The 26,624-nt window shown below is 53.3% G+C and overlaps 1 protein-coding gene across 1 annotated transcript in view; it reads right to left on the reverse strand.

Moving 5' to 3' along the window:
- cops6 (COP9 signalosome subunit 6) overlaps positions 1-26,624 on the reverse strand; it is a 44,904-nt gene that overhangs the window by 15,845 nt on the left and 2,435 nt on the right. Inside the window, exons 2-6 of the mRNA XM_038786927.1 lie at positions 21,028-21,153; positions 17,258-17,389; positions 15,080-15,168; positions 9,529-9,591; positions 1,007-1,054 (exon numbers count right to left, since the gene is read on the reverse strand). Of these exons, the coding sequence (XP_038642855.1) occupies positions 1,007-1,054; positions 9,529-9,591; positions 15,080-15,168; positions 17,258-17,389; positions 21,028-21,153 (458 nt within the window). The remainder of the gene's footprint in view (positions 1-1,006; positions 1,055-9,528; positions 9,592-15,079; positions 15,169-17,257; positions 17,390-21,027; positions 21,154-26,624) is intronic.

The raw sequence follows: 26,624 nt of genomic DNA on the forward strand, positions 1-26,624 counted from the left end.
GTGGGGCAGTGGGATTAATTTAGGGATTGATACAGGGCTATGGGGAGAGAGTGGGGCAGTGGGATTAGTTTGGGATTGATACAGGGCTATGGGGAGAGTGGGGCAGTGGGATTAGTTTGGGGATTGATACAGGGCTATGGGGAGAGCGGGGTAGTGGGATTAATTTGGGATTGATACAGGGCTATGGGGAGAGCGGGGTAGTGGGATTAATTTGGGATTGATACAGGGCTATGGGGAGAGAGTGGGGAAATGGGATTAGTTTGGGGATTGATACAGGGCTATGGGGAGAGAGTGGGGCAGTGGAATTAGTTTGGGGATTGATACAGGGCTATGGGGAGACAGCGGGGCAGTGGGATTAGTTTGGGATTGATACAGAGCTATGGGGAGAGAGTGGGGCAGTGGGATTAGTTTGGGGATTGATACATGGCTATGGGGAGACAGCGGGGCAGTGGGATTAGTTTGGGATTGATACAGAGCTATGGGGAGAGAGTGGGGCAGTGGGATTAGTTTGGGATTTATACAGGGCTATGGGGAGAGAGTGGGACAGTAGGATTAGTTTGGGAACAGACAGACTGTACATAGTGTAGGATACACAGACTGACAGGAACAGACAGACTGTACATAGTGTAGGACACACACAGACTGACAGGAACAGACAGACTGTACATAGAGAGGGACTGTATTGTACACAGCTCAGTGTACAAACAGAGGGACTGAGTTATCGAGGGGGCTGTGCATCATGTATCGGTGCTCGGTTAGCTCAATGACCGGTTTGTGATGTGGAGCGGGTTCAATTCCCGTCCGGGCTGAGGTTATCCATGATGGCCCCGCCCTCTGAACCTTGCCCCTCGCCCGAGGTGACTCCGCGGGTCACATGGCCACCAGTCAGATCTCTCTCTCTCTGTCGCACGGCAACTTTTCACATCATGACTGACACACGTGCTCGCTCACACGCACACACAGACTGACTAACAGGACAGAGAACTGGAGCCAATTAATTGCCTACCTCTCCAGCGATGATATCGATGACCGACTCATAAACGCTGACTGGAAGCTGCAAGATAAGACAGAGAGAGTCAGGCGGCAAACATTAATTACATTTTGCCTTTTTTCTGCAGCCAAGTCTTTCCCAATTAAGTGTTACATGGCCGGATCAAGCTGTGGGCCCTTCAGAAGGCAAACGTGCTTTCAATTTTCCAATCTGCTGACTTTTATGTTTTCCTGTAATTACCTGCTGCATTTTCAAAGGCGGCGTCCTCCTGAGCTTAAAAAGCCTACCCCACTGGAATCAAACCGTTGCTGCTTTTGACTCCTTTTTCCTGGACGCCCTCGCTCCCTTCAGTTTCCCATCCTCCCCCAGGCTTTTCAAACTGGGAACCTGGCCCCTGTCGGGCCGCTCTCCGCCCTCTCACTGGCTCCTTGTTCCTCCGTCCATGACAGCAGTTGCTGGGCAGCGCTCGAGACACTGGGGATGAAGCTCCCATAGTTTTACTTGGGGCAGATTTTGCGTTTAAAATATTAACAAGGGCTCGATTGCAAACAGCTGGATTTGCGTTGCAGTCAACAGCTGTAATCAGCAGCATCTGTCAGGAACTTTCATTTACATTTCGAACAGGGAGGATTCATTAAGGCGACGTTTAGCTTTGTCAGCTGCCGGGCCAAACAGCTTTTCAAGTATTTAACGAGAGCTGGAAAACGAAGGTGAATTTTTGGGTCCTTTCCACGGAATCCCTGCCGTGCAGGAGGCAGCCATTCGGCCCATCGAGTCTGCACCGACCCTTCGAAAGAGACCTCTACCAGGGCTCACTTCCCTGCTCTACCCCCCGTAATCTTTAGACTGCGGGAGGAAACCGGAGCACCCGGAGGAAACCCACACAGACACGGGGAGAACGTGCAGACTCCACACAGCCACCCACGGTCGGAATCGAACCCGGGTCCCTGGCGCGGCGAGGCAGCAGTGCTAACCACTGTGCCGCCATTTCTGACTCAACGTTGGGAGATTGCTTGCCTTCAGCTCTGGCCCCTTGTCAAAAATCGGGAAGGGTTGTAGGGCTGGAGGAGGTCACAGACTAAGGATGTGCAGAAGGCCTGGACGAAACTGCTTTAACGTTGTACTGTTGGGAGGATCTGGGGCTAGCACAGAGGCGATGGGGGAATGGGACAGCCTCAGACTGAAGGGTTGGACATTGAAAACTGAGATCAAGAGGAATTTCTTCAGCCAGAGGGTTGGTGAATCTGTTGGACTCTTTGCCGCAGAAGGCTGGGGAGGCCAAATCACTGAGTGTCTTTGAGACAGAGATAGAAACGAGCAGACTCGATGGGCCGAGTGGCGGAGGCGCAGGACGCAGCGAAGGCACGGGGCACGGCGAGGGCACGGGGCACGGCGAGGGCACGGGGCACGGCGAGGGCACGGGGCACGGCGAGGGCACGGGGCACGGCGAGGGCACGGGGCACAGCGAGGGCACGGGGCACAGCGAGGGCACGGGACACAGCGAGGGCACCGGGCACAGCGAGGGCACCGGGCACAGCGAGGGCACCGGGCACAGCGAGGGCACCGGGCACAGCGAGGGCACCGGGCACAGCGAGGGCACCGGACACAGCGAGGGCACCGGACACAGCGAGGGCACAGCGAGGGCACCGGGCACAGCGAGGGCACCGGGCACAGCGAGGGCACGGGACACAGCGAGGGCACGGGACACAGCGAGGGCACGGGACACAGCGAGGGCACCGGGCACAGCGAGGGCACCGGGCACAGCGAGGGCACCGGGAACAGCGAAGGCGGCGGGCACAGCGAGGGCGCCGGGCACAGCGAGGGCACTGGGCACAGCGAGGGCACTGGGCACAGCGAGGGCACGGGACACAGCAGGGCACGGGACACAGCGAGGGCACCGGGCACAGCGAGGGCACGGGACACAGCGAGGGCACCGGGCACAGCGAGGGCACCGAACACAGCGAGGGCACCGGGCACAGCGAGGGCACCGGGCACAGCGAGGGCACCGGGCACAGCGAGGGCACCGGGCACAGCGAGGGCACTGGGCACAGCGAGGGCACCGAACACAGCGAGGGCACCGAACACAGCGAGGGCACCGAACACAGCGAGGGCACCGGACACAGCGAGGGCACCGGACACAGCAAGGGCACTGGGCACAGCGAGGGCACCGGACACAGCAAGGGCACTGGGCACAGCGAGGGCACGGGACACAGCGAGGGCACCGGGCACAGCGAGGGCACCGGGCACAGCGAGGGCACCGGGAACAGCGAAGGCGGCGGGCACAGTGAGGGCGCCGGGCACAGCGAGGGCGCCGGGCACAGCGAGGGCACTGGGCACAGCGAGGGCACTGGGCACAGCGAGGGCACGGGACACAGCGAGGGCACGGGACACAGCGAGGGCACCGGGCACAGCGAGGGCACGGGACACAGCGAGGGCACCGGGCACAGCGAGGGCACCGAACACAGCGAGGGCACCGGGCACAGCGAGGGCACCGGGCACAGCGAGGGCACCGGGCACAGCGAGGGCACTGGGCACAGCGAGGGCACCGAACACAGCGAGGGCACCGAACACAGCGAGGGCACCGGGCACAGCGAGGGCACCGGACACAGCGAGGGCACCGGGCACAGCGAGGGCACCGAACACAGCGAGGGCACCGGGCACAGCGAGGGCACCGGGCACAGCGAGGGCACCGGGCACAGCGAGGGCACAGGGCACAGCGAGGGCACCGAACACAGCGAGGGCACCGAACACAGCGAGGGCACCGGACACAGCGAGGGCACCGGACACAGCGAGGGCACCGGGCACAGCGAGGGCACCGGACACAGCAAGGGCACTGGGCACAGCGAGGGCACGGGACACAGCGAGGGCACCGGGCACAGCGAGGGCACCGGGCACAGCGAGGGCACCGGGCACAGCGAGGGCACCGGGCACAGCGAGGGCACCGGGCACAGCGAGGGCACCGGGCACAGCGAGGGCACCGGGCACAGCGAGGGCACCGGGCACAGCGAGGGCACCGGGCACAGCGAGGGCACCGGGCACAGCGAGGGCACCGGGCACAGCGAGGGCACCGGGCACAGCGAGGGCACCGGGCACGGCGAGGGCACCGGGCACGGCGAGGGCCCTGGGCACAGCGAGGGCACTGGGCACAGCGAGGGCACCGGGCACAGCGAGGGCACCGGGCACAGCGAGGGCACTGGGCACAGCGAGGGCACTGGGCACAGCGAGGGCACTGGGCACAGCGAGGGCACTGGGCACAGCGAGGGCACCGGGCACAGCGAGGGCACTGGGCACAGCGAGGGCACCGGACACAGCGAGGGCACCGGGCACAGCGAGGGCACTGGGAACCTCTTACTGTTGGACTGAAGGCTTGTGCTACAGTGCAGCTCATGATCTCCGTGGGAGATCCATAAACCACGATACTGAATCAGCCCTAAATGACGGAATTACCAACAAGAGTTCATTTTCGACAGCTTGAAATGAAATGAAAATGAAAATGGCTTATTGTCACGAGTAGGCTTCAAATGAAGTTACTGTGAAAATCCCCTAGTCGCCACATTCCGGCGCCTGTTCGGGGAGGCTGGTATGGGAATCGAACCGTGCTGCCGGCTTGCCTTGGTCTGCTTTCAAAGCCAGCGATTTAGCCCAGTGAGCTAAACAGTCCCTGTCACCAAGGTTCTTCCGACCGCACCATCCAAACCTGCGACCTCTGCCACCTGCGCCCTCTGTTTGGAGGGGGGGGGGGGGGGGGGGGGGGGGGGGGGGGGGGGGGGGGGGACTAAAGCATCAGTGAAAGCTTCAGCAGCAGATGGGCCAAGGCAGGGGCCAAGAAACATGAAAGTGGCCGCGCTTTGTGGGGGAGAAAAATCTGGCATCAAGATTGCAGTTTCGGGTGAAGGAGTGACAGAACGTCCAGTTCCACTCAAACAGTGGGTGGGCCACGGGTGGTGGGAGTGTGTGGCAGCTGTAGAGACGCTGCCTCTGCCCTTCCCAGTGACGGAAGTCACGTTTGCTGCAGATTGCACATCTGACACTGTAGGAAGAGTGAAGCCATTAAGAGGTTTTGTGGAATTCGATGCCAAATGGACGATGCCATTGAGGGGCAGATGAGATTTAGGAGCGGGGCAGGGGCCCAGAATAGAAAGAGGAACTCCAGAGCTGACGGCGTAAGGAAGAGAAACCATTAAGTGAGATTCTCCGCTACTGATGGGGAGGCGGGACGAGAGCTGGCGAGGGCAGTGCCGCGCAGTTGGAGGGGAAGTGATAGAGGAGGGAGGGTGGTGTGGGCAACAGAGCCGGAGGCTACAGACTGACAGAGGAGGATGAGGATAGTTTACCATGGTCACAACTCATATCATAATATGGTACAGAACAGGCCCTTCGGCCCATCACCAAAACAACAATGGGCAGCACGGTAGCATGGTGGTTAGCATAAATGCTTCACAGCTCCAGGGTCCCAGGTTCGATTCCCGGCTTGGGTCACTGTCTGTGTGGAGTCTGCACGTCCTCCCCGTGTGTGCGTGGGTTTCCTCCGGGTGCTCCGGTTTCCTCCCACAGTCCAAAGATGTGCGGGTTAGGTGGATTGGCCATGCTAAATTGCCCGTAGTGTCCTAAAATGTAAGGTATGGGGGGGGGGTTGTTGGGTTACGGGTATAGGGTGGATACGTGGGTTTGAGTAGGGTGATCATTGCTCGGCACAACATCGAGGGCCGAAGGGCCTGTTCTGTGCTGTACTGTTCTATGAAAAACACTAAATCGACATTGGAGTGGGCCGAGGGAGGATGTTCTTTCGGAGGGTCAGTACAGACATCGGTGTCCAAATGGCCCATCCTGCAGGGATTCGATGATTCTATGATGTCCAGTAAGGGAACAAACTCCTCACATTAGATATCTCAGGCAGGGGAAAGGGGTTCAAGGTGGCGGCAGGGTAGCACAGTGGTTAGCACTGTAGCTTCACAGCGGCAGGGACCCGGGTTCCATTCCGGCTTGGGTTAGAGTCTGTGCGGAGTCTGCACGTTCTCCCCGTGGGTTTCCTCCGGGTGCTCCGGTTTCCCTCCCACAAATCCCGAAAGACGTGCTTGTTGGGCGAATTGGACATTCTGAATTCTCCCACGGTGTACACGAACAGGCGCCGGAATGTGGCGACTAGGGGCTTTTCACAGTAACTTCATTGCAGCGTTACTGTAAGCCGACTTGTGACAATAAAGATTACTATGAATTCATGATATCCAAATGGGTCAATCTCCTGAATGGGAAAGTCGGACAATTCCAACATTTACAGTTTTTATTCCTCCAACTTGTCTTCTTTTGCCACTGGAGGAGCTGTTCATATTAAAACAATTGCAGCTCCTTAAGGATCGACAAGAGCAGGTACTGGCGCCCCCTCATGGTGAGACATGAAAATAAACTCCTGTCAACACACACTAAAGTTTTGTCAGAAAGCAGATTGGTTAAAGATCAATTGTTGCAGACAATTAAACCTAAAACGGTCGTATTGAGACTAAATTATTGCAACATTTTGGCAGCTGTAGCTTGTTTAAAAGTTTGCACTGTGGCTGGATTTAAATGATGCAGCAATATGTCGGAACAACGTAATAAAAGAACTACAGAGACAAAGTGTGCTGCCGGGAGGGTGGGGGGAAGTTCAGAAACTCCTGACGACTGGGTAGATAGCTTGCAGCAAAGAGGGATTGTGAAGAGGGGCAGATGTAGCAAATGGAGAGGAGGAGGCAACAGCTCAAACGGTGAACAGAAACAAAGGTGGAGGAAAATGAGAAGCAATGTTTTAGAAATGAGGAGGTGCAGCTTAATCGGGATTTAATGAAGGTCAGCACAATACTGGGGTGAGATTTAATAATAGGCAGGGTAACAGGATGGTGGGGTTTGACAACAGGAGGGCAGGGTCTGAGGGACAGTGTAACAGGAGGGTAGGGTTTGAGGGACACTAACAGGAGGGTAGGGTTTGAGGGACAGTGTAACAGGAGGGTAGGGTTTGAGGGACACTAACAGGAGGGTAGGGTCTGAGGGACAGTGCAACAGGAGGGTAGGGTTTGAGGGACACTAACAGGAGGGTAGGGTCTGAGGGACAGTGTAACAGGAGGGTAGGGTGTGAGGGAGAGTGTAACAGGAGGGTAGGGTTTGAGGGAGAGTGTAACAGGAGGGTCGGGTTTGAGGGACAGTGTAACAGGGGGGTCGGGTTTGAGGGACAGTGTAACAGGAGGGTAGGGTTTGAGGGAGAGTGTAACAGGAGGGTAGGGTTTGAGGGGCAGTGTAAGAGGAGGGTAGGGTTTGAGGGACAGTATAACAGGAGGGTAGGGTTTGAGGGACAGTGTAACAGGAGGGTAGGGTCTGAGAGACAGTGTAACAGGAGGGTAGGGTTTGAGGGACAGTGTAACAGGAGGGTAGGGTCTGAGGGACAGTGTAACAGGAGGGTAGGGTTTGAGGGACAGTGTAACAGGAGGGTAGGGTCTGAGAGACAGTGTAACAGGAGGGTAGGGTTTGAGGGGCAGTAACAGGAGGGTAGGGTTTGAGGGACAGTGTAACAGGAGGGTAGGGTTTGAGGGACAGTGTAACAGGAGGGTAGGGTTTGAGGGACAGTGTAACAGGAGGGTAGGGTCTGAGGGACAGTGTAACAGGAGGGTAGGGTTTGAGGGACAGTGCAACAGGAGGGTAGGGTCTGAGGGACAGTGCAACAGGAGGGTAGGGTCTGAGGGACAGTGAAACAGGAGGGTAGGGTTTGAGGGACAGTGTAACAGGAGGGTAGGGTCTGAGGGGCAGTGTAACAGGAGGGTAGGGTCTGAGGGGCAGTGTAACAGGAGGGTAGGGTCTGAGGGACAGTGTAACAGGAGGGTCGGGTTTGAGGGACAGTGTAACAGGAGGGTCGGGTTTGAGGGACAGTGTAACAGGAGTGTAGGGTTTGATGAGGGACAGTGTAACAGGAGGGTAGGGTCTGAGGGGCAGTGTAAGAGGAGGGTAGGGTTTGAGGGACAGTGTAACAGGAGGGTAGGGTTTGAGGGGCAGTGTAACAGGAGGGTAGGGTCTGAGGGACAGTGTAACAGGAGGGTAGGGTTTGAGGGACAGTGTAACAGGAGGGTAGGGATTGAGGGACAGGGTAACAGGAGGGTAGGGTTTGATGAGGGACAGTGTAACAGGAGGGTAGGGTCTGAGGGGCAGTGTAAGAGGAGGGTAGGGTTTGAGGGACAGTGTAACAGGAGGGTAGGGTTTGAGGGGCAGTGTAACAGGAGGGTAGGGTCTGAGGGACAGGGTAACAGGAGGGTAGGGTTTGAGGGGCAGTGTAACAGGAGGGTAGGGTTTGAGGGAATGTGTAACAGGAGGGTAGTGTTTGAGGGATAGTGTAACAGGAGGGTAGGGTCTGAGGGACAGGGTAACAGGAGGGTAGGGTTTGAGGGGCAGTGTAACAGGAGGGTAGGGTTTGAGGGACTGTGTAACAGGAGGGTAGTGTTTGAGGGATAGTGTAACAGGAGGGTAAGGTTTGAGGAACAGTGTAACAGGGGGGTAGGGTTTGAGGGACAATGTAACAGGAGGGTAGGGTCTGAGGGACAGGGTAACAGGAGGGTAGGGTTTGAGGGATACTAACAGGAGGGTAGGGTTTGAGGGGCAGTGTAACAGGAGGGTCGGGTCTGAGGGACAGTAACAGGAGGGTAGGGTCTGAGGGGCAGTGTAACAGGAGGGTAGGGTCTGAGGGACAGTGTAAGAGGAGGGTCGGGTTTGAGGGATAGTGTAACAGGAGGGTAGGGTTTGAGGGACAGTGTAACAGGAGGATAGGGTTTGAGGGACAGTGTAACAGGAGGGTATGGTCTGAGGGACAGTGTAACAGGAGGGTAGGGTTTGAGGGATAGTGTAACAGGAGGGTAGGGTTTGAGGGACAATGTAACAGGAGGGTAGGGTTTGAGGGACAGTGTAACAGGAGGGTAGGGTTTGAGGGGCAGTGTAACAGGAGGGTAGGGTTTGAGGGACAGTGTAACAGGAGGGTAGGGTTTGAGGGACAGTGTAACAGGAGGGTAGGGTTTGAGGGACACTAACAGGAGGGTAGGGTTTGAGGGACAGTGTAACAGGAGGGTAGGGTTTGATGGACAGTGTAACAGGAGGGTAGGGTCTGAGGGACAGTGTAACAGGAGGGTAGGGTCTGAGGGGCACTAACAGGAGGGTAGGGTTTGAGGGACAGTGTAACAGGAGGGTAGGGTTTGAGGGACAGTGTAACAGGAGGGTAGGGTTTGAGGGACAGTGTAACAGGAGGGTAGGGTTTGAGGGACAGTGTAACAGGAGGGTAGGGTTTGACGAGGGACAGAGTCAGGGAATGATGGGAGTGGGATTTAATGAGGAGCAGCTCCATTTAACAAGGGCCGAGCCATGGTGTTGGGATCTAACGAGGGGCCGTGTTATGGAACAATGGGATTTAATGAGGAGAGGTGTAATTGTACGCGGGATATAATGATGGGCAGTGTGACAGCACAGCAGGAGTTCACACCAACACCTTTCTTTGAACACAATCTATCTTTAAGTTAACACATATTACTCACATCTGTGTGCTTTGTCATTGGGTTCAACTTGAGAAAGAGTGGGCTTTCAATAATCTCGCACACCTGCAAATGGCAGAAGAAAGGCCGAAGTTAGTGGAAAATTCCTCAAATCAGCACTGGGAAAATCCCGGATTGAGGAAGTGGCTCCCCGGCACAGGATCTGCTGCATGGCAGGAATGTCAGTGGCTGTGTGGAGAGAGAGCGCTGCTTACAGGACATAGAACATAACAGCGCAGTACAGGCCCTTCGGCCCTCGATGTTGCGCCGACCTGTGAAACCCCTCTAAAGCCCATCTACACTCTTGCATTATCATCCATATGTCTATCCAATGACCATTTAAATGCCCTAAATGTTGGCGAGTCCACTACTGTTGCAGGCAGGGCATTCCACGCCCTTACTACTCTCTGAGTAAAGAACCTACCTCTGACATCTGTCCTATATCTATCTCCCCTCAATTTAAAGCTATGTCCCTTCGTGCTGGACATCACCATCCGAGGAAAAAGGCTCTCACTGTCCACCCTATCTAATCCTCTGATCATCTTGAATGCCTCAATTAAGTCACCTCTTAACCTTCTTCTCTCTAACGAAAACAGCCTCAAGTCCCTCAGCCTTTCCTCATAAGATCTTCCCTCCATACCAGGCAACATCCTGGTAAATCTCCTCTGCACCCTTTCCAATGCTTCCACATCCTTCCTATAATGCGGCGACCAGAACTGCACACAATACTCCAAATGCGGCCGTACTAGAGTTTTGTACAACTGCAACATGACCTCATGGCTCCGAAACTCAATCCCTCTACCAATAAAAGCTCACACACCGTACGCCTTCTTAACAACCCTCTCAACCTGGGTGGCAACTTTCAGGTATCTATGGACATGGACACCGAGATCTCTCTGCTCGTCCACACTACCAAGAATCGTCCCATTAGCCCAGTACTCTGTCTTCCTGTTATTCCTTCCAAAATGAATCACCTCACACTTTTCTGCATTAAACTCCAGATAATCGACAGTGCACCGTACAGACGGAGAGTCTGCCAGACCATGGCACCCGGGAAACAGCCTTCAGTCCCTGGCGCAGCGCATGTCAGACCTGAGGCCTCCGCACCCAGTGTCCAAATCCGGTCAAGGCCGAATTCACAATCCAAGCTGATACGATACAGTGTCGAGGGAGCGCCGCAGTGTCTTTCAACGAGACATTAAACAGAGGGCCTATATGCCTTCTCAGGTGGGCACAAAAGATCCCCATCTGGGCTCTCCCATCACTCAATGGAGAGAAACGCTGTTCTTCCTGACCAATATTTATTTCCCAATCAAAAAATCTGGTCATGGGGCAGCATGGGGGCGCAGTGGGTTAGCCCTGTTGCCTCACGGCGCCGAGGTCCCAGGTTCGATCCCGGCTCTGGGTCACTGTCCGTGTGGAGTTTGCACGTTGTCCCCGTGTTTGCGTGGGTTTCGCCCCCACAACCCAAAAGAGGTGCAGGTTAGGTGGATTGGCCACGCTAAATTGCCCCTTAATTGGAAAAAATGATTTGGGTACTCTAAATTTTTTATTTTTTTAAAAATCTGGTCATTTATCTCGAAGCAAATGTATCTGCCGCATTTTCCCTACAACAGAAAAGTGACTGCGTTTCAAAAATACTTCATTAGCTGCCAAACACTTACAGAAAAGTAGGGGAGAATCCAGGCAATAGCGATAATATAATACACTTTAAGATCATAGACTCATTCGGCCCATCGAGTCTGCACCGGCTCTTGGAAAGAGCACCCCATTTAAGCCCCACACCTCCACCCTCTCCCCGTAAACCAGTAACCCCACCGAAGGACAATTTAGCACGGCCAATCCCCCCTAACCGGCACATCTTTGGACTGCGGGAGGAAACCGGAGGAAACCCACGCAGGCACGGGGAAAACGTGCAGACTCCGCACAGACAGTGACCCAGCCGGGAATCGAACCTGGCACCCTGGAGCTGTGAAGCAGCAACTGTGCTGACCACTGTGCTACCGTGCTGCCTACTGATGATGATAGAGAAGGACAAAATATAGTATGAGCTGACAGGGTGGGTGTGGAGAGGATGTTTCCTCTTGTGGGAGAATCTAGAACCGGGGGTGGGGGGTGGCCACTGTTTAAAAATAAGGGAATCCTCTTTGTCAAAGAGTAGTTGAGGCAGAGTCTTTGAGTATCTTTAAGGAAAAGGTAGATAAAGACGCTTGATAAGCTGGGGGGGGGGGGGTGGAAGAGATTGTGCCTTGTAGATGGTGGACAGGCTTTGGGGGGGGTCAGGAGGTGAGTTACTCTCCGCAGGATTCCCAGCCTCTGACCTGCTCTGGCAGCCACAGTATTAATGTGGCTGGGTCCAGTTCAGTTTCTGATCAATGGTAACCCCCAGGATGTGGGGGATTCAGCAATGGTAACGCCATTGACTGTCACGGGGCGATGGTTAGATCCTCTCTTGTGGGAGATGGTCATTGCCTGCGTTTAGTGTGGCGCGAATGTAACTGGCCACTTGCCAGCCCGAGCCTGGATATTGTCCAGGTCTTGCTGCATTTGGACAGGGACTGCTTCAGTATCTGAGGAGTCGCAAACGGTGCTGAACATTGTGCAGTCATCCGCAAACATCCCGACCTCTGACCTTCTGATGGAAGGGAGGTCATTGATGAAGTAGCTGAAGATGGTTGGGCCTCGGACACTCCCCTGAGGAACCCCTGCAGTAATGTCCTGGAGCTGAGATGATTGATCTCCAACCATCACAACCATCCTCCTTTGTGCCGGGTATGACTCCAACCAGTGCCGGGTTTTTCCAATTCCCATTGACTCCAGTTTTGCATGGAGTCTTGACGCCAGACCCTGTCTAACGTGACCTTATTGTCAAGGGCAGTCACTGTCACCTCATCTCTGGAGTTCAGCTCTTTAGTCCATAGCAGTGGACGGGGGAATGTCTGTGGATGTTATGAACTTCTAGCAGGAATTTGATCCAAATAATTTTCCTTTGCATTAATGGAGGTTCTTCTTTTCCGCACACCCTCCATTGCCTTCACAACTTTCCTAAAATACAGCAAAAACTGGGAACATCGGAGCCCAGAAGAGACTTGGGCTCCATGAACATTGTTAAAACATCATTAACAGGTCATCAGAAAGATAATTTGCGAGGCTGATAGAGGGCTGCCCCATTATTGTGCAGAAGATGAGAATCAAAGGGGGAAGAAGTCATGCTTCATCTAAATACAGTCATGCTCAGAGCAAAGCTGGAGTGATGTGTCCAGCTCGGAGTGTGACACTTCAGGATATATTGACGGTGACGAGGGTACAACCTCGGCTCAAGAGATTGATACCTGGAGCCCCCCCCCCCCCCCTCCCAGGGCTAAAGCAACCCGTGAGCACGTTCTCAAACGCAAATAGGAATAGACGTTTAATGCCGGCCTTGCCACCTCCCATGAACGAATTTTAAAAATCGAGGAGAGATTCCACAAACCAGTGCTGTATTCCCTAAAATTAAGAAGGATAAGGGGCGGTTTGATTAGCGTTTTCAAAATATTCAGGGCAAAGGATAGAAATGAACTATTTTCAGATGGTTGCGGAGTGGAGTGCCAAGGGGCGAAGTCTAAAAGTTAGTCAGACCACTCGGCAGTGAAGTTAATAATAATCTTTATTATTAATGATAATTGCTTATTGTCACGAGTAGGCTTCAATTAAGTTACTGTGAAAAGCCCCCAGTCGCCACATTCCGGCACCTGTTCGGGGAGGCTGGTACGGGAATTGAACCCGCGCTGCTGGCCTTGTTCTGCATTACAAGCCAGCTGTTTAGCCCACTGCTCTAAACCAGCCCCTTATTGTCACAAGTAGGCTTACATTACAAAGGCCTGGTTTAGCACACTGGGCTAAATCGCTGGCTTTTAAAGCAGATCAAGGCAGGCCAGCAACACGGTTCAATTCCCGTACCAGCCTCCCCGAACAGGCGCCGGAATGTGGTGACTAGGGGCTTTTCACAGTAACTTCATTGAAGCCTACTCGTGACAATAAGCGATTTTCATTTCATTAACACTGCAATGAACTTACTGTGACAAGCCCCCAGTCGCCACATTTCTGTTCGGGTACACAGAGGGAGAATTCAGAATGTCCAAATTACCGGACAACACCTCTTTGGGGACTTGTGGGAGGAAACCGGAGCATCCGGAGGAAACCCACGCAGACACGGGGAGAACGTGCAGACTCCGCACAGACAGTGACCCAAGCCAGGAATCGAACCCGGGTCCCATGCCCTGTGAAGCAACAGTGCTAATCACTGTGCTACCGTGCTGTTAGGAAATGAGTCTGGACGTAAAGGGTGACAGAAGTTGGGAATTTTCTTCCAGAAAAGGCAATCGGTGCCAGATCAATGGTCAATTTTAAATTTGAGACTGAATTCCACATTCCTACCAGCTCCGTCACACAAGAATACATCGACATATCACTGAATGGAAATACTGGACAATCGCAGCAGATCTGACAGCATCTGTGGGGAGAGAAGGGAGCTAACATTCGGAGTCTGGATGACCCCTTGTCAAAGCTGGAGGGAATTGGAAATAGGGTTAGATTTCTCCATCTGTTCCCTGTTAGTCCTTTGGCACGCTGCTTGCCTTTGTTAATACATTCTATTGTCTTTATGTGCCTCTATCAGCACCCTTCTGAGCCTTGACCGCCACCATTTACATCCCCTTTGTCTTTCTGTCCATGACATCTTTGTCAATCACCCCCTATTGCTGGTCCCCTATCCAGCCCCACTGCTCCACGTCCCGCCCCGCACCCAACAACAATCTGACTCTATTTCCAGTTGTCCACGGCTTTGACAAAGAGTCATCCAGCCTCATAGAATCCCAACAGTGTAGAAAGAAGCCATTCGGCCCATCAGGGATCTCTGAAGGAGAAACTCATCCAGGCCCACTCCCCCACCCCATCCCATCTCCTGAACCTAACCTACACATCCCTGTACACTAAGAGGCAATTGAGCGTGGCCAATCCACCTATCCTTTTTGGACATGAAGGGACAATTTATGAAATTAAAATGAAAATCGCTTATTTTCACGGGTGGGCTTCAATGAAGTTACTGTGAAAAGCCCCTAGTCGCCACACTCCGGCGCCTGTCCGGGGAGGCTGGTACGGGAATCGAACCGTGTTGCTGGCCTGCTTTAAAAGCCAGCGATTTAGCCCAGTGAGCTAAACCAGCCCCTGGCCTATCATGGCCAATCCACCTAACCTGAACATCTTTGGACTGCGGGAGGAAACCGGAGCACCCGGAGGAAACCCACGCAGACAGGGGGAGGACGTGCAGACTCCACACAGACAGTGACCCAGCCGGGAATCGAACCGGGAACCCAGGCACGAACCACTGTGCCACCCACGTTAACCCCTTCCTCTCGCCACAGATGCCGCCAGACCTGCTGAGATTGTCCAGTATTTGCTGTTTTGGGTCGCGGCAGCCGCAGCAATTTGATTTTATTTTCACGTCACCGAATGGATTGGGTTAGAGTCAGTTCTCGGGCCCTACGCAGCTCTGCTCCATCCGCTGTCCACCCACCTGCTTGTGAACGTGTATATCAGACTCGTCCGGAGGGCCCCCTGTGGTGTACCATCCCAGGAACTCCATGTCTTTAAAGACCTGCTTAACTAGAGAGAGAGAGAGAGAAGAAAAATCAGGCATGGAGGGGGTGACAGGTTCAGGGTGGGAGGGAGACAAAGCACATCTTGGGCATACTGCTTCCTTCTCTGGTTAGACCACACTTGGAATATTGTGTCCAGTTCTGATCGCCTCATTATGGGATGGATGTGGATGCTTTGGAGAGGGTGCAGAGGAGATTTACCAGGATGCTGCCTGGACTGGAGGGCATGTCTGATGAAGAAAGGTTTGAGGGAGCGAGGGCTTTTCTCACTGGAGCGAAGAAGGCAGAGAGGTGACTTGATAAAGGTGTACAAGGTGATGAGAGGGTTGGATAGAGTGGATAGCCAGAGACTTTTCCCCAGGGCGGAAATGGCTGTCACGAGGGGACATAATTTTAAGGTGATTGGAGGAAGGTATAGGGGAGATGTCAGAGGTAGGTTCTTTACACAGAGAGTGGTGGGTGTGTGGAATGCACTGTTAGCAGAGGTGGTGGAGTTTGACTCATTGGGGACATTTAAGCGACTCTCAGACAGGTACATGGACAGCAGTAAATTGAAGGGGTGCAGGTTAGGTTGATCTTAGATTAGGATAAATGGTCGGCACAACATCGTGGGCTGAAGGGCCTGTACTGTGCTGTACTGTTCTAAGTTCTATGTTCAGTGAAGGCCTGCGACCCATACGACAAATGTTGGTCGACAGACCACTTGCTATGTTCCGAAAAGAACATAGAGGTGAGCCCACAGTGCAATGGCAGAGAGCTATGGCGTGAAGGTGAGTTAATTGTGGGTTGAGGGAGTATGGTTGCTTTGAGCGTGGATTGCTTCACAGTGCCAGGGACCCGGGTTCGATTCCCGGCTTGGGTCACTGTCTGTGCGGAGTCTGCACGTTCTCCCCCGTGTCTGCGTGGGTTTCCTCCGGGTGCTCCGGTTTCCTCCCACAAGTCCCGAAAGACGTGCTGTTCGGTAATTTGGACATTCTGAATTCTTCCTCGCTGCCGCACGCAGTGTAGTGGAGCAGTAGGGAGGTCTGGAAAGGGGTGAGGTTTGTTTTCCGAGAGTCGTGCATGGGATGTGGCCGTCGCTGGCGAGGCCACCGTTTATTGCCCAACCCCAAGTGCCCCTCGAGAAGGTGGTGGGTGAGCCGCCTTCTTCAGCCCGCTGCTGTCCCTCAGGTGTAGGTACACCCACCGTGCTATTAGGGAGGGAGTTCCAGGATTTTGACCCCAGTGAGTGAAGGAACGGCCGATATATTTCCCAGTCGGGACGGTGAGTGACTGGGAGGGGAACCTCCAGGTGGGGGGGTTTCCCAGGTATCTGCTGCCCTTGTCCTTCTAGAGGTGGTGGGTTTGGAAGGTGCTGCCTAAGGAACCTTGGTGAGTTGCTGCAGTAAATGGTGCACAGTGTGCGTCGGTGGTGGAGGGGGTGGATGTTGAAGGTGGGGGGGGGGGGGGATTGGGGTGCCAATCAAGTGGGGCTGCTTTGTCCTGGATGGTGTGGAGCTTCTTGAGTGTTGTTGGAGCTGCGCTCATCCAGGCAAACGGAGAGTATTCCCTCACACTCCTGACGCGGGGCGTGCAGATAATGATGGCGATGCCAGTGACAAACAGTGCGGGAGTCGCCATTTAGGCCACCTGTGTACGTGTCCAGCTCATTAGAGCAAAAACCATTTTAATGGGACGTGGGTGTCGCTGGCTGGGCCAGAATGTATTGCCCAACCCGGATTGTCAACCACATCGCTGTGTGGGTCTGGAGTCACACTCGGCCAGACCGGGGTAAGGGCGACAGAGTTCCTTCCCCAAAGGACATTAGTGAACCAGATGGGTCATTGCGACGATCGACAATGGTCATCTTTTAAACTTTTACATCCAGATTTTTATGGCATTCAAATTTCACCCATCTGCCCCGGTGGGATTCGAACCCGGGTCCTCAGAGCAGGTCTCTGGGTCTCTGGATTACTAGCCCAGTGACAATACAACCACACCACTGCCCCCTAGAGGAGACAGCTCCACATGGTTCTAGCGGCACAGTGCCATGGTGGAGGCCCAGGGCTGCTGTGCGGAGGATGTGAAGAGCTGCACGAGGCGTGATGAATACTCACACTGTTCCTCTTTGGTGTAGTAATACTCCTTATCGATGACGATCTTTTCCTCCACCGTGTGCGACAGGAGCTCAAAGGAGTTCATCACCTCGATGTTTCTGCCCTCCTGCTTGCCAATCAGGGCCCCAATCACTGAAAACACACAAACCACATCAGGTTTAAAAATATCAACAGGCACGTCGGTCACAGTAACACAGGGAGGTGGCGAGGGGGAGGAGGGGGGCAGGAGGAGGCGACGGCAGGAGGGACCATCACACGGCCCTTCTGTCAGCCGTAGAACAGCCCCTCTCCGAGTCACGGGGCTGCCGGTTCAAGTCCCACTCCAGGTACTCGAGCACTAAACCTCAGACGTGACCCTCCAGGGCAGTACTGTGAGTGTGCTGGCATTGCTACGGGTGCCGTCTTTCAAATGGGACACGAAACGCTGGCCTCAATAGTCCAATTACTTTGGGGTGGAGCAGGGGAAGTATTTCCCGGTTATGGGCAATTATCTATACCTCAGTCAACATCGCTAAAATATTCTGATTGTTGTCTGTGCAAATTGGGCGTCACGGTGCCACAGTGGTTAGCACTGTCGCTTCACAGCGCATGGGTCCCAGGTTCGATTCCCGGCTTGGGTCACTGTGTGGAGTCTGCACGTTCTCCCCGTGTCTGCGTGGGTTTCCTCCGGGTGCTCCGGTTTCCTCCCACAAATCCCGTAAGATGTGCCATTACGTAATTTGGACATTCTGAATTCTCCCTCTGTGGACCTGAACAGGCTCCGGAATGTGGCGACGAGGGGATTTTCACAGTAACTTCATTACAGTGTTAATGTAAGCCTACTTGTGACACTAATTATTTATTTATTTTTTAAAATTTAGATTAGCCAATTATCTTTTCCAATTGAGGGGCAATTTAGCGTGGCCAATCCACCTACTCTGCACATTTTTGGGTTGTGGGGGCGAAACCCACGCAAACACGGGGAGAATGTGCAAACTCCACACGGACAGTGACCCAGAGCCGGGATCGAACCTGGGACCTCAGCGCCGTGAGGCGGTTGTGCTAACCACTAGGCCACCGTGCTGCCCACTTGTGACACTAATAAAGATTATTATTAATTGGCCGCTGTATTTTCAACATTACAACTGAAGCTGCACTTGCGAAAGTACTTGGCTGTCACGTACCTTCGGACTTCCCGAGGTCAGGGCAAGTGTGATACAGACCCAAGACTTTCTTTTCCCCATCTTCACGCCGAGGACACTCTCCATCCTGTGGCGTGGTACCAGCGCCGTGCTGAGAAAGAGGAGGATTCAGAACTGCTCCAGCAGCCCAAAGGTGGACATTCCGGAGGTGCGCTGGGCCAGGAGAAGCAGAGTCACATTGCGTCGGAGCCGAGGATCCCGGTTCGATCCCGGCCCCGGGTCACTGTCCGTGTGGAGTTTGCACATTCTCCCCGCGTCTGCGTGGGTCTCACCCCCACAACCCAGAGATTCGCAGATCGATGGATTGGCCACGTGAAATTGCCCCTTTAATTGGAATTATTTTGTTAAGTTTTGAAAACAAAAGAGAATCAAATTGCGTCGCAATCTGTAACGGAAGGCTTGGCATTTTCCCCACTCCTATCAGTACCATCAAAACAGGGACTGGTTCAAGGAAGAGCATAGAGGAATGTGATAGGTGTCATCAACATCGCTATCAAGCAGCACTTACACCCCATTAACCATGCTCTCCCCTGGTTAGTTCAGCTTCTGTAGGGATCACTCAGACACTGACACCAACATATCCTTGCTCCATACAGCACGGAAAGAGATGAATTCCAGAAATGAGGAGTAAACTTCAGCATCAAGGAGCCCAAAATTGAAGTCAACCAAGATGGGGGAGGGAGGGGCCATGCCCAGCACAAAGGAAAATGGCTGTGATTATTGGGGGTCAATCACCCAGCCCCAGGGAGTACCTCAGGGTAGTGTCCTGGACCCAACCACTTTTGGCAGCTTCATCAGTGAATGGCCTTCCCTCCATCAGCATGGGCAGCATGGTGGCACAGTGGTTAGCATTGCTGCCTCACAGTTCCAACCCCCCCTCCCCCCCTGAGTTGATTCCCGGCTTGTATCACTGTCTGTGCGGAGTCTGCATATTCTCCCCGTGTCTGCGTGGGTTTCCTCCGGGTGCTGCGGTTTCCTCCCACAAGTCCCGAAAGACGTGTTCGGTAATTTGGACATTCTGAATTCTCCCTCCAGGTTCCCGAACAGAAGTGTGGCGACTGGGGGCTTTTCACAGTAAGTTCATTGCAGCGTTAATATAAGCCTACTTGTGACAATAAGGGGCCGGTTTAGCACAGTGGGCTAGAACAGGGCCAGCAGCGCGGGCTCAATTCCCGTATCGGCCTCCCCGAACAGGCGCCGGAATGTGGTGACTAGGGGCTTCTCACAGTAATTGTGGGAGCTGAGGAACAAGCACCTGGATTAGTTTCCAGTCTGACAGAATTAAAAAGCAGTTTTGTTAACCTTCAGAGAAGGTTGTTCAAACCACATTTGGATTACTATAAACAGATCTGCTCGCCACATTATTAAAAGAATATGGAAATACTGGAACTGGTGCAAAACACATCTGATAAATAGAATGGAGAAATCGTAACTATCAGGACAACTCAGATACGCTCTTTTCTCTAGAAAACTCATTTTGACTGCAATGATTATCAACATCCTGGGGGTTACCATTGACCAGAAACTAAACTGGACCCAGCCACATTAACACTTGGCTACCAGGGCAGGTCAGAGGCTGGGAATCCTGCGGAGAGTAACTCACCTCCTGACCCCCCCAAAGCCTGTCCACCATCTACAAGGCACAAGTCAGGAGTGCGATGGAATACTCTCCACTTGCCTGGATGAGCGCAGCTCCAACAACACTCAAGAAGCTCAACACCATCCAGGACAAAGCAGCCCCGCTTGATTGGCTCCCCATCCACAAACATTCACTCCCTCCCCCACCGACACACAGTGGCAGCCGTGTGTACCGTCTACAAGATGCACCGCAGCAACTCACCAAGGCTCCTTAGGCAGCACCTTCCAAACCCACGGCCTCTACCATCTAGAAGGACAAGAGCAGCAGATACCTGGGAACCCCACCCACCTGGAGGTTCCCCTCCCAGTCACTCCCCACCCCGACTGGGAAATATATCGGCCGTTCCTTCACTGTCGCTGGGTCCAAATCCTGGAACTCCCTCCCTAATAGCACAGTGGGTGTACCTACACCTCAAGGACTGCAGCGGTTCAAGAAGGCGGCTCACCCACCACCTTCTGAAGGGCAACTTGGGATGGGCAATAAATGTCGGGCCCAACCAGGGACACCCATATCCTGTAAATTAATATTAAAAAACCCACCTAAAGCTGCACATCTTTGGACTGTGGGAGGAAACCGGAGCACCCGGAGGAAACCCACGCACACACGGGGAGGACGTGCAGACTGCACATAGACAGTCACCCGAGGCCAGGATTGAACCCGGGTCCTGGCACCGTGAGGCAGCAGTGCTAACCCTCTGTGCTGCCCTCGAGTGCTGCACTGTCAGAAGTGCTTTCATTTCAGAGGCGTTGATGAAGCAGGGTTGTATCTGCCCTCTCCGGGATGTACGAAGATTCTAGAAATAGGACGGGTGGGGACGGCAGAACTTTCATGACAGCCCCGGACCCCGAGGATCGATCCCACCAGACGGCAAAGGGTGGAGGACGAGGCCAAAGTCAGTGAAACAAAAGGTCTGCGGACGGACCCTGTCAATGCCTGGATGTGCCACCTACCCTGCACAGGCCTCCCCTCCTGAGAACGCATCCGGATCCAGTGGTCAGAGATGTTGAGAATAACCAGCGGATGCAATGCCACGGAGACGCTCCCCGTCACACCAGAGGCCATCACACTCGGCGTCGCTGCAGGGGGAGAGAGAGCAAAACACAGCAGGGCTCAGAGCATTGCATTATCCATAAACACAGAGCCTTCTCCACAAAACTTTACCGGGGAGCACAGATTGACCAACAACAACGCATTACATTGATGTAGCCATTTTATTTGAAATGTAACAGGGGCGTTATAAAATGACATAAGGTAGCGGTTCCCAGACGGTAGGGTCGCGGCCCCCAGACGGCTGGGTCGCGGTCCCCAGATGGTGGGTCGCGGCCCCCAGATGGTGGGTCGCGGCCCCCAGTGGATGATTGACCCAAGGTGCTCCTAAACTTCAGAAACACTTTCGTTGGCTGGTGCCAAGTGGACCCGGAATCTTTCACACCTCCATTTGGCACAGGAAGAGGCCAGTTGTGTCTGGAATGCAGGGAAAAACCAGGAGGGGACGGGGAAGATGAGCGGCAGCTTCCGAACCTGTCAGGTTACTGCTGCTGTCCGCTTGCTGTGCAGTCTCCTCGCCCCAGGCTGGCAGCTCGATCAGCAACCGGACCAGCAGTGGCAGAGCGAGGCGGCTGACGGAGTGCGTGGGGTTGGGTGGAGAGGGGGCTTGGGAATCATAGAGTCTGAGATGTTTACAGCAGGGAAACAGGCCCTTCGGCCCAGCTGGTCCATGCCGCCCAGTTTCTATCACTATGTTAGTCCCAATTGCCCGCATTTGGCCCATATCCCTCTGTTCCCATCCAGCCCATGTAACTGTCTAACTGCTTTTTAAAGGACAAAATTGTACCCACCTCTACCACTGCCTCTGGCAGCCCGTTCCTGATGCTCACCACCCTCTGTGAAGAAATTGCCCCTCTGGTCTCTTTTGTATCTCTCCCCTTAAACCTATACTCTCTAGTTCCAGACTCCCCTACCTCTGGGAAAATATGTCGACTATCTACCTTATCTATGTTTCTCATTGTTTTATAGACCTCTATAGGGGTAGCACGGTAGCATAGTGGTTAGCACAGTCGCTTCACAGCTCCAGGGTCCCAGGTTCGATTCCCGGCTGGATGCAGTGGAGGTGTGAGCTTGGGTAGGGTGCCCTTTCCAAGGGCCTGTGCAAACTCGATTGGCCAAATGGCCTCCTTCAGCACTGTAAATTCTATAAGATCTCCCGCTAAAGCCTCCTACGCTTCAAAGAATAAAGTCCCAGCCTATCATAGAATTTACAGCGCAGAAGGAGGCTATTCGGCCCATCGAGTCTGCACCGGCTCCTGGAAAGAGCACCCTACCCAAGGTTAACACCTCCACCCTATCCCCATAACCCAGTAACCCCACCCAACACTAAGGGCAATTTTGGACACTAAGGGCAATTTATCACGGCCAATCTTTGGACTGTGGGAGGAAACCGGAGCACCCGGAGGAAACCCACGCACACACGGGGAGGATGTGCAGACTCCACACAGACAGTGACCCAAGCCAGAATCGAACCTGGGACCCAGGAGCTGTGAAGCGATTGTGCTATCCACAAGTCTACCGTGCTGCCCCTATCCATATAACTCAGACCATCAAGTCCTGGTAGCATCCTCGTAAATCTCTTCTGCATTCTTTCTAGTTTAACAATATCCTTCCTATAATAGGGTGACCAGAACTGAACACAGTATTCCATGTGTGGTCTCACCAATGACTTGTACAACTTATACAAGACGTCCCAACTCCTGTATTCAATATTCTGGCCAATAAAACCCAGCCGCCTTCACCACCCTGTCCACCTGCGACCCCACCTTCACGGAGCTATGAACCTGTACCCCGAGATCTCTTTGTTCTGTAACTCTCCCCAACTCCCTACCTTTAACTGAGTAGGTCCTGCCCCGATTTGATTGACCAAAGAGAATGGGGGGGGGGGGGGGGGGGGGGGGGGGGGGGGGGGGATGGGATGGGAAGGTGGGGCTGCTGTTTGAGTGGGGGGAGGGAGTTTTTGGAATGGGGGAGGCTACTGAATGAGGGAGTGGGTGGGCGCATGAGCAGGTAGGTGGAGGTTGGATGTCAAGTGGGAAGAGAGGTTGGTTGTTGTGTGTGTGTGTGCGTGTGAGGTAGAGGGATTGGGAGGGCATGTGTGGGAGAGATAGCTGGCCACAATGGATTGGGGTGGGAGGGATTTACTGCATCTTCTGTCCGTGGGGAATAAGGGGAGCTTGGCAGAAAACTACAGACCCTCAGAAAATAACAACTTCTTGCAGAGCGCTTTAAAAAACATAGATTTTCATATTTCTATAATGTTGATTGATAATTTAGAAACTTTAAGACAGATACACTGAATGTTACCCTGCTGCTTTATTAGCGTTTTGTTGTGTTGCTGTCTGGGTCCTGGTAATGTTCCAGTGTGAAAATGGGTTAACAATGGAAAATCGGCTGTCGGTGCTGACGTAAGGACACGTTGGGAAAGGGAACCAGCAAAGAGGCAGGTTTTAATGAGTGTCCTAAAGGCCAGAGAGTTTCAGGGAGGGATTTCCACATTCTGGGGCTGAGGCCACTCAAGGCTCAGCCAGCGATGGTAGAGAGAGTAAAATAGGAGATGTCCGAGGTCGGAGGGGTATCGGGCTGGAGCAGGTTACAGAGACAGAAAGGGCCCAAAGCTGTGGAGCATCAGTCTTTCATTATCCACTTTTAAAACTCAAATTAACCAGAGGTTTCGGAAGGAAGATGAATCAGGATCAGGCCCTTCGGCCCTCCAAGCCTGTGCTGATCATGATGCCCTAATTAAAAACAAAACCTCCTGCCCTGACTCGGTCCGTATCCCTCTATTTCCTCCCTATTCATGTATCCATAGAGATGCCTCTTAAATGTTGCTGATGTGCCTGTTTCCACCACATCCTCTGGCAGCGGGTTCCAGGCACCCACCACACTCGGTGTGAAACACTTACTCCCTAAAACTATCCCCCTTTCACCTTGAACATATAGAAATCATATAGAATTTACAGTGCAGAAGGAGGCCATTCGGCCCATCGAGTCTGCACTGGCTCTTGGAAAGAGCACCCTACCCAAGGTCAACACCTCCACCCTATCCCCATAACCCAGTAACCCCACCCAACACTAAGGGCAACTTTGGACACTAAGGGGCAATTTATCACGGCCAATCCACCTAACCTGCACATCTTTGGACTGTGGGAGGAAACCGGAGCACCCGGAGGAAACCCACGCACACACGGGGAGGATGTGCAGACTCCGCACAGACAGTGACCCAAGCCGGAATCGAACCTGGGACCCTGGAGCTGTGAAGCGATTGTGCTACCGTGCTGCCCACTTCCACTTCATTGACACTTCCACCCCAGGAAAAAGCCTCTGACCATCCACCCTGTCTGTTCCTCTCATAATTTTCTAGACCTCTATCAGGTCTCCTCTCAGCCTCCGTCTTTCCAGTGAAAACAATCCCAGTTTATTCAATCACAGCCAACACCCTCGAGACCCGGCAACATCCTGGTGAACCTTCTTTGCCCTCCCTCCAAAGCTTCCACATCCTTCTGATAATGTGGTGACCAGAACTGCACGCAATACTCCAAATGCGGCCGAACCAAGGTTTTATAGAGCTATCCTAGGTTGAGTACAACTCCTGTACTCAATGCCCCAGCTGATGAAGGCAAGCGTGCCATATACCTTCTTAATCACCTTGGCCTGTGTTGCCACTTTTAGGGAGCTGTGGACCTGCACGCCCAGATCCCTCTGTATCTTAATGTTCCTCAGGGTTCTGCCATTTACAGTGCAATTCATACCTAGATTTGATCCTCCAAAATGCATCACCTCGCATTTGTCCATCTGCCATTTCTCTGCCCAAGTCTCCAATCTATCTATATCCTGTTGCATCCTCTGACAATCCTCGGCATTATCAGCAACTCCACCAACCTTTGTGTCATCCGCAAACTTACTAATCAAACCACCCACATTTCCCTCCAGATCATTTATATACTGTATACGACAAGCTCAGGGGGCTGGTTTGTGTGGTATAAACCAGGGGCTGGTTTAGCACAGGGGTAAATCGCTGGCTTTGAAAGCAGACCAAGGCAGGCCAGCAGCACGGTTCAATTCCCGTACCAGCCTCCCCGAACAGGCGCCGGAATGTGGCGACTAGGGGCTTTTCACAGTAACTTCATTTGAAGCCTACTTGTGACAATAAGCGATTTTCATTTCATTTAAAATAACAGAGGTCCCAGCACTGATCCCTGCGGAACACCACTAGCTACAGATCTCCATTCAGAAAAACACCCTCCCACCGCTACTCTCTGTCTTCTATAACCAAGCCAGTTCTGTATCCATCCAGCCAGCCCACCCCGAATCGCATGTGATTTTAGTTTTTGAACCAGTTTGCCATGTGGGACCTTGTCAAACATAAAAAAGTCCACATAAAACTACATCCGCAGCCCTTCCCTCATCAACTTAAAACAAGGGAATAACATTGGCTATTCTCCAGTCCCCTGGAACCTTGCCTGTGGTCAAAGAGAATGTGAAGATATAAGGCCCCAGCTATTTCTCCCCTTGCCTCCCTCAGTAACCTGGGATAGATCCCATCCGACCCTGGGGATTTGTCGACCATAATGTAATTTAGGATACTCAACACTTCCTCCTTTGATATATTGACATTCTCAAGATCGTTCACACACCTATCCCTGACCTCAACATCCATCATGTCTTTCTCCCTAGTGAATGCCGATACAAAGTACTCAAAAAGGATTTCACACACTTTCATAGAATCCTAGAATTTACAGTGCAGAAGGAGGCCCATCGAGTCTGCACCGGCTCTTGGAAAGAGCACCCCACTTAATTCGCCCACATCTACCCTATCCAGTAACCCCACCCAACACTAAGGCAATTTTGAACACAAAGGGCAATTTAGCGTGGCCAATCCACCTAACCTGCACATCTTTGGACTGTGGGAGGAAACCGGAGCACCCGGAGGAAACCCATGCACACATGGGGAGAACGTGCAGGCTCCGCACAGACAGTGACCCAAGCTGGGAATCGAACCTGGGACTCTGGAGCTGTGAAGCAATTGTGCTAACCACTGTGCTACCGTGCTGCCCCACTTCTTGTGCTTCGAAGCATACCTCCTCTCCATTGTCCTTGAGTGGGCCTACTCTTTCTCTTGTTACCCTCTTGTTCCGAATATATGCATGAAAAGCTTTGACCATGTTTGCTGAAGACATTTCATGGCCCCTTTTAGCCCTCCTAATTCCAAGTTCCTTCCTACTTTCACTGCGCTCCTCAGGGCCTTGGTCAGTTTTTAGATGCCTTTTTCCATTTGGCTAAGCTTACAATTCCCTTCCTTATCCATGGTTCCAGAATCCTGCCATTTCTATCCTTCACTTTTGCAGGGACATGCCTGTCCTGCACTTCAATCAACTTCAATTTAAAAGCCTCCCACGTGGAACAAACCGAGGGTTTCCAGGATTATATTTATGGCCCCTAATGCGGTTTGCACTGTCTGACAACAGATACCCAGCAAGAAAACAACGTGGCTATCTTA

This window comes from Scyliorhinus canicula, chromosome 29, assembly GCF_902713615.1.
Source record: "Scyliorhinus canicula chromosome 29, sScyCan1.1, whole genome shotgun sequence".
NCBI classification, from domain to species: domain Eukaryota; kingdom Metazoa; phylum Chordata; class Chondrichthyes; order Carcharhiniformes; family Scyliorhinidae; genus Scyliorhinus; species Scyliorhinus canicula.